This window comes from Gallinula chloropus (genome assembly GCF_964237585.1).
Source record: "Gallinula chloropus genome assembly, chromosome: 3".
In the NCBI taxonomy this organism is placed as follows: Eukaryota; Metazoa; Chordata; class Aves; order Gruiformes; family Rallidae; genus Gallinula; species Gallinula chloropus.
The window spans coordinates 56,867,502-56,875,222 of NC_140087.1; the positions used below are offsets into that span (position 1 = coordinate 56,867,502).

Below are 7,721 nucleotides of genomic sequence, written 5' to 3' on the forward strand. Positions count from 1 at the left end.
AGAAAGAAAGAGTAGAGCAAATATCATATACAAGCATTTCTACACATATATTACAAACTGGGAAAATGACCGCATCATTAAGATATACATAATTCATATAAAATTTTGAAATAAAAATAAAAATCTGTTACAGTCATAACTATTCTTTTTCCACATTTATAACCAGTACCCACACAGGCAGTGACAGAAGTGTAGAAAAAAAGGTGCTTACGAATAAAATGATTGTCTGCTGAACAAAAAAACAGAAAATTGCATCTTGGCTGGACCATCACTCAGACTTAAAAAAAAATAGCAAAACAAAAAACAGAGAGAAAGGGAGAGAGAGAGAGAAAGAGAGAGAAATAGGACCAACAAAAAGGCGATAAACATTTGTTATTTCCCTCTTCAAGGAGTTCCTTTTAAATTTTTTTTATTTTAGCTTTTTGTACAAATTCGATCGGAGTTTGCGTTTGTTTGTCTGGTTTCTGTTTGTTTTCCTTTACTATAGAGAATATTTTTTCCCAGATACAAATTTAATCATCATCATCATGCAAGTGGGTGAAATGCGTCCATGGAAAAGCGCAAAGGAGAAATCGTGCTTGTCCTAAAAAGAATACAATTGTCACTTTTGCTTTGTCTTTTTTTGTCTTTTTTTTCTTTTTATATATATAATAATTATTATTTCTCGCCCCCCCCAATCCCTTCCTCCCCCCCCCCCCCTCCCGCTGCAGCACCAGCGTTTGTGACTGTTGCAGTTTTAGCTCCATCTCTTGGTGGTGGTGTTGGCTGACGGTGGTGGTGGTGGATTCTCTGATCCCTGTCTGTTTGTTTGCTATTATGTTTGGGTCGGGTTTGGCCTTTTCTTTCCTCCTGGCTGTGTGTGTGCGTGCATGCGTGTGTGTGTCCTGATTCTAGGTTGCCTCGGTTTGTTTTGCTCGGGTCGGGGAGAGGGTGCTTGGCTGTTTGGATTTGGATTTTTTTTGTTTGTTTGTTTGTTTGTTTTCCGATATCATACATCACATTCCGAGTCGCTGGAGGTTACCGAGAGGATGGAGGTGCCCGTCTCGGCTCTTTCTGTCAAACTGGAGACGCTGGTGGTCGGGCTGGCCGCCGTGGACGGAGACTCGGCCGAGCTGTGTGTCGGGCAGCCGGGCTCTGCCAGCGACCGCATGCCGCTCTGTCCTATCGCCTGGTGCTGGAGCCTGCATCGCGCCGGGAGACAAAACAACAGCACAGCCCCTCTGAGACACCGGCCGCCGCCGAGGGGACGGCGCCCGCCCGACCCCGCGGACGCGCGCGGCTCCAGCCCGGAGCGGATCCCCGGCCCGGCCCGCTCGCCTTCCCGCGGAGCCCGGGAGCGGCGGCGGGCGTCTGGGCCAAGCCGTGAGCCCGGGCCGCGCTGCCCCCGCTGCGGGAGCGGCCGGGCCGGCACCGTGGCTTCCCCGCGCCGCCGGGGCAGGCCACCTCGGGGGGAACGGGGGAACGGCGCCCAGCGCAAGCGTAAATAGAGGGGTCGCGTTTCGAAAGGGCACGGGGGAGGGGGCAGGGGGTGGGGGTGAAGCGTTTTCCTGCCCCATGGTTTGCAAAACACAAGTAGCGCCTTCCCTTCCCCCGGGTAGCCGTTCAGCCCCGCAGCACGGCGGGCCTAGGGTAAAAGCGTGTCTGTGTGAGCTCCTGAAACACTTGGCCGCGGCGGAAGGCTGCCAGGACCGGTCTGTAGCCGGAAAAGATCCCATAGGATCCCACGGATCATTCTCTGGCGAATACCCATCTAAATATTTTCCAGAGTACAGGTAAATACTCTGGGGTCTGTGGCAGGACTGAAGGAAGGTCCTGTCCGGGGAGGCATCGCTGTCAATAAAATAAAAAAGGGCGATTGTGGAACACAGCGCTTCTTATCTCCGCTGGAAATTTAAGACCCTTTTCCACCAAAATCAGCTTTAAAGTGCTGGTCTTTTCAGCGTCAATACTTAAGGGTCCATTGTCGTTGAACATTTTTTTTTTAGGGGGGAGGGGGGAATAAATAATTTTCAGATGCCCTAGCGTGTTGTGAATATTCCTCTGAGCCCGTTTATTCCGCTCGAAACCCAAAGAAAGCCAGATTCAAGGATAAGAGCTAAAAGTCCTGGACTGAGCAGCCAGCCACAACCTCTAGCACCTAGCACTGCCAGTGCGAATCAAAATAAACTCTTCGCTCAACTGCTTCTCACCGGGGTATTTTCTATTTAACTGCCTGCAAAGAACAGAAAAACCTAGCCTATTTATTCTACATTTCTCATTATTTTAAGTTGTCCGATTTCAGCGTCTTTGATTTTTCTGCCATTTACAATTCCTGGTGCATTCATCTGCTGTCAACAGCATTGAGTCAACAAAAGCATCCGTAGGCAACTTCTGTTTATTTACAGTCCTAAGCTGATCTGTTTTCCATTTAATGGAAATTAAATGGCGAGGCACTTTTAGGTTCCATTTCTCCTACAGAATCTTGAATCAATAGCACCAGTGCTATAATTAGGAGGAATTTAAGAGACAGCATTTACAAGAACAAGAAGTTTTGTTTACACGCTTACACTGGCAGCTAAACTTAAATTAAAATAAAAACAGTGTGTCAGGCTGGACCAGGGCTCGATTTTCATTCATATACTAACTTTTGCGGAGGGTGACCAGGGGAAAAAAAAAAAAAAAAAAAAAAAAAAAGAAGACAGGAAAAGGGCACCTTGCTTTTATAATGGCAAACCAGAAATAAAATAATAGTAATAATAAAAATAATAATAAAAAAAGACCCCGAAAGACTCGCAAGTAAATGCAAGGATAAATGCACAGAAAACACAGGACCAGAGGGCCAGGTCGCCATGTGGTGTAAACAGAGAAATGGGAATCGGGGGAGGGAATTATGTATATATATATTTGCGATCTCCTAAAAGCTTTAATCCTGGATTTTTTTTTTTCCTTTTCTTTCTTGCTTTCTTTTATTTTTTCTTCCCCCCCTTCCCCCCCCCACCCACTCCTCCCGAGCCGAGCGGCTCTGCGATGTGCGTGTGCCGGTCCCGCCGCGCATGCAGAGGAGCACGAACAATCGGAGCGGAGCCGCCTGCTCTGCAGAAACCCGCTCTGAATCGCACCGCCCGCCTCGGCCCTACGGCGGGGGAACGGAGCCAGAGCCCGGCCAGACGCAGATGCCGGCAAGCCGAAAGCAAAACCGGAGCCCCACCGACCCGGGGCCGTACGCTTTTCCCCGTCCCTCGCCGCAGTCGCCGCGGAGAGGGAGGCAGGAAGAGCCGGGCTCTGCCCCCGCCGCGGCCGCTGCCCCCCACGCCCGCACTCACGCACACACACACGCGCGCGCTCATGGAGCTGCCCACGCCCGCCGGTGACCCCCCGGTCCTGCCCGCGCCCCGGGAACCCGTGGGGAGACCGGACAGGGCTCGGGGCGCACTAGGCAACTTTGAGCCGTGCCTGCCCCCTCCGCATCCCTGCGGCTGCCGGGAGAGAAGACCTACCCGCCCGGCGCGGGGACCGATTTCTCCCGGCGGCGGTGATGGAGAGGAGGAGGAAAGGAGAGGCAGCCGGCCGGGCAGCCGCCGAACCCCGGCGAGGAGCCCGGCCGCCCGCGGGGCCCCGCCACCCACCTCACCCCCAGCCCCGAAGCGGGGCCCCGTAGCCCCACTGACCTGTTTTTAGCCGCCGCTGCTCTGTCTCTTTGCCTTCGGTTTTTGAACCAGTTGCCTACTTGCGTGGGGGTGAGCCCCGTGGCCTGAGCCAGTTCCCTTTTCTTGCTGGGGTTGGGGTAAGGGTCCTGCAGGTACCACTCCCTCAGGAGGCTGCGAGTCCTCTCCTTGAAGCAGTGCGTCTTCTGCTCGCCATCCCAAATGGTCCTGGGCAGCGGAAACTTCTTCCTCACCCTGTATTTATCAACCGGCCCCAGCGGGCGACCCCTTAGCTTCTCGGCCTCCTGGTAGTGCGCTTCGAGCCACATGGCCTGCAACTTGCCGTGGGACTCCTTGGTGAATTTATGGTTCTCCAGGATGTGGTAGAGGTCTCGGAAGTTGCCCGTGTGGAAGGCCACCACCGCCCGGGCGCGGAGGATGGACTCGTGCTTGTTGATGGCCTCGCATGCCCCCGGCGCCACCGGCAGCGACCAGAGGAACCTCCCCAGCCTCTCTATGTCTCCAGTCTCCTCCAGCGTCTCGCAGACGCTGGCCACTTGCTCCGGGGAGAAGTTGAGTGTGGGCAGCTGAAACATTGACAACTCTTCGTGGGGTGCCCGGGAGCTGCCGCCTCCACCGCCGCCGGCACCGGGGCTGCAGCCCGAGCCGCTGCCGCTGCCGCCGCCGCCGCCGCTGGCGAGAAGGAGGGAGCGGTGGTGCGGGTCGGCGGCGAAGTTTGGCAAGAAGAAATGGGTGGGATAAAGCTCTAGAGGGGACCTGAACACCATGGGATGACCGGGGAGAGGGGGAGATAAATCAAGGAGAAAAGAAAGAAGGGGAGGAAGAAGGGAGAAAAGGGCACACGCACCGCGCACGCATCCACACCCGCACACGCACACACAGCCACATAGAGGCACGGGGGCACACGCACACACTCACACGCACACGCGGGCACACGCACACGCGCTCACGCGCACACACACACACGCACTCACACACACCCGGCCCCACGCCGCCGCCGAGTCAGGATTCAGTGATTCAACAGCAATCGCCCTAATGACAACAGCCTCATAATATCTCCCCTAAATCCACAGTGAGTGCAGCGCTGAAACATTTTGTTTCGCTTTTCTATTGGTCTTCTGAGTGTCGTTGTGGCGTTGCCATGGCAGCCCCTGCCAATCACTGTCAGCCCTGCCAATCATTATGGAGTACGTAAGGAAGGTTTTTACCACTTCGCCCAAATGCACGGGGGGGGAGGGAAGCGGGGCGGTTGGTGGAAAAGCCTGGTTGTTTTTTGTTGGTTTTTTTTTTTCCTTAATCTTTGCAACTCCTAATCTCAGCACTTCCCCTTCTCTCTGTCTACCCCCCACCCCCCCTCCACACCCCTCCTAAATAAGGGATCAAATAATGCGAAAAGCAGTGTGCACATATTTGTTGAATGGGATGAGCAATTAGAGGGTGGAATATTATTGTGATCTTAACGAGCCTCGTTAAAGCTAAAGGAGATATGGGGGGAAAGTAAATGGGCCAGGCTGGGATACACGTTCGGATAAAGGGCTCCTAACTGAGACAATTTACACATGATTTGCACGTAGTTTCACTTCATTCTGCCTATCTGAGCACTAATAGTGCCGGGGAAGAAAAGAAAGATGAGATCATTAGACCCATCCTCACGCCGGTGACCCTCCCAGAAGCAGGCACATACAGTACAGGCTGGGTTTAGCCCTGGTTCCCCGAAGAGTCTCTCTCCTCTCCTCCCCTCTCCCGCTCCCTGCCCCTCTCCGCGGAAGGAGGGATCGGCTGCTCTCGAAGTTCCGCGGCGGCTCCGCCGAGAGCCGCGTAGGGCGCCCAGCCCGGACCCGCTCCCACCGCTCCGGCGCCGCGCTCGGCTCCGCGCTCGTCGCCAGCGGCACCCTGCTTGCTGCCTCCCCCGTCCCACGCCTCGGTTCCCCCGCCCTCCCGCTCGTTCTCGCCTTCCCTTTCCCTCTTCTTCCCTCTCTCCACTTTGTTTTTCTTTCATTCCGGCTTTCCACCCCCCCACCCCCCCCCACCCCGCCCCTCCTCGGCTCACCTTCCCTCGCCCCTTCCTCTCCCCGGAGCTCGGGGACCTTGCGAGGCAGGTCCTCACCCCCAAACCCGCCGCGGCTTTACACCGCACCTCTCCTTTTCCCCGCAATTTCTGCCGTGAACTTGCAGGGCTTGGAAAGGGAGCCAAGCAAAAGCGGGTTTGTACCCATATTTTTAAAATTATTTATTTATTTTAAATTTTTAATTGGGAGCAAGGAAAATCTCAGTGGTGGTTTGAGTCCATCCCTCAGTAAGACCTAGCTGGGTCGCCAGACCTCGCGACCATGCAACTATATTTATTATTAGGTATGTTGCTTTTAAGAAGATTTAATCAGCATCTTGAGCTGGTAACTCTTTTGTTTAGTTTCTGTAGCTATGGAAGTGTGATTTACAGAGATTTGTACGGGTCATGGACATCTTTCCAGACTTACTGTGTATATTTAGACAGGACTTTGCTTGGTGTTAAAAAGTGTATATTTTGAATAGGTTCACACACAGTAGCAAACAATACCGACATTGTAAAGGCATGTACAACGAGTATTGAAACGCAGCATCCAGACTTCAACTAATCTGCCCTCAATAAAGCTGAAATAATTATCCTAAGCCGCCTTTCTAGAAGAAAAATCATTGAGGAATTCAAAACTTTTTTAAAGATCTTTTCTGCATTCCGATGGAGATCGAGGGGTGAGGCTTGGAGCCCAAACTACTTTCAGACATCAATGGAGGGAACGAGGAGGAGGGGGGGGGAGAGATATTACAATTAAAATGTGAAAACATAGCGTGACTTGCCCTATCCGAAGGATAATAATAATACTGCTATGGGTGGTAGAAGTTCTTTAGCTGGGCTCCAAACTGGTTGTGATCCTTTCACAGCGCACTCCTCGTGAAATAATTCCAAGTGGCAGATGAATAGGTCCAGTTGGAAGAGCTGCTGGACTGGAAGAAGCTCGCTGTATTACACATTCATCTGATTTCCACTAAACTGTCATCGGTGAGCTACATGGCTTCATAGTCCTGATGGAAATAACTCGCCCTCTTAATTTTTAGTGATCTGCTTAAACACTTCTGTTAACAGACTTGGGGAAAACTTTCTCCCCCTCACCAACCCCCCCTCCCTCCCTGGCTCATATTTCCAGTTGTACAGCTAAGGATGGAAAGAGACTTCTCAGCCCCTCTACAAATCGACTTGGAGGTATTAATTGGACAACAATATGTTTAGCCAAAGATTTTAATACACACACACACACACAAAATCTTTTTCTTTGTAATCCTTTCCTTTTATGTAAAGGATTACAAAGGGGAGGGTGGGGGGAATTCCTGCGGGAGTTTCTTAATATTTTATTCCATTTTTCTTTAAGCTGCAAATTAAACTACCTTAAAATGTATTTCCGAATAAAATCCAAACTGGCTTTTTTTTTTTTTTTTTTAATCTCCCAGACACGATCACACACTGGTCTTTCGCCTGTAGGTTGCATCCCTCTACTAGGATTCCTGTTGAACCTTGCAAAGATTAAACCCTTTTCTTTCTTTCTTTCTTTCTTTCTTTCTTTCTTTCTTTCTTTCTTTCTTTCTTTCTTTCTTTCTTTCTTTCTTTCTTTCTTTCTTTCTTTCTTTCTTTCTTTCTTTCTTTCTTTCTTTCTTTCTTTCTTTCTTTCTTTCTTTCTTTCTTTCTTTCTTTCTTTCTTTCTTTCTTTCTTTCTTTCTTTCTTTCTTTCTTTCTTTCTTTCTTTCTTTCTTTCTTTCTTTCTTTCTTTCTTTCTTTCTTTCTTTCTTTCTTTCTTTCTTTCTTTCTTTCTTTCTTTCTTTCTTTCTTTCTTTCTTTCTTTCTTTCTTTCTTTCTTTCTTTCTTTCTCTGTCTTTCTTCCTCTCTCGCTTTCTCTCTCTCTTCCTCTTTTTCTTTCTCTCTCTCTTTCTTTCTTTCTCCTTTTCTTTTCTTTTCTTTTCTTTTCTTTTCTTTTCTTTTCTTTTCTTTTCTTTTCTTTTCTTTTCTTTTCTTTTCTTTTCTTTTCTTTTCTTTTCTTTTCTTTTTTT

At 50.2% G+C, this 7,721-nt stretch overlaps 1 protein-coding gene across 1 annotated transcript; it reads right to left on the reverse strand.

Annotated features, from left to right (window-relative positions):
• Nucleotides 1-481: 481 nt before the first annotated feature.
• Nucleotides 482-4,411, reverse strand: SIX3 (SIX homeobox 3; the record flags this gene model as incomplete). Its single annotated transcript, XM_084261749.1, has 3 exons — nt 482-583; nt 1,022-1,181; nt 3,648-4,411. The coding sequence occupies 3 exons, from the start codon at nt 4,409-4,411 to the stop codon at nt 482-484; spliced, it is 1,026 nt and encodes a 341-aa protein (XP_084117875.1).
• Nucleotides 4,412-7,721: the final 3,310 nt, after the last annotated feature.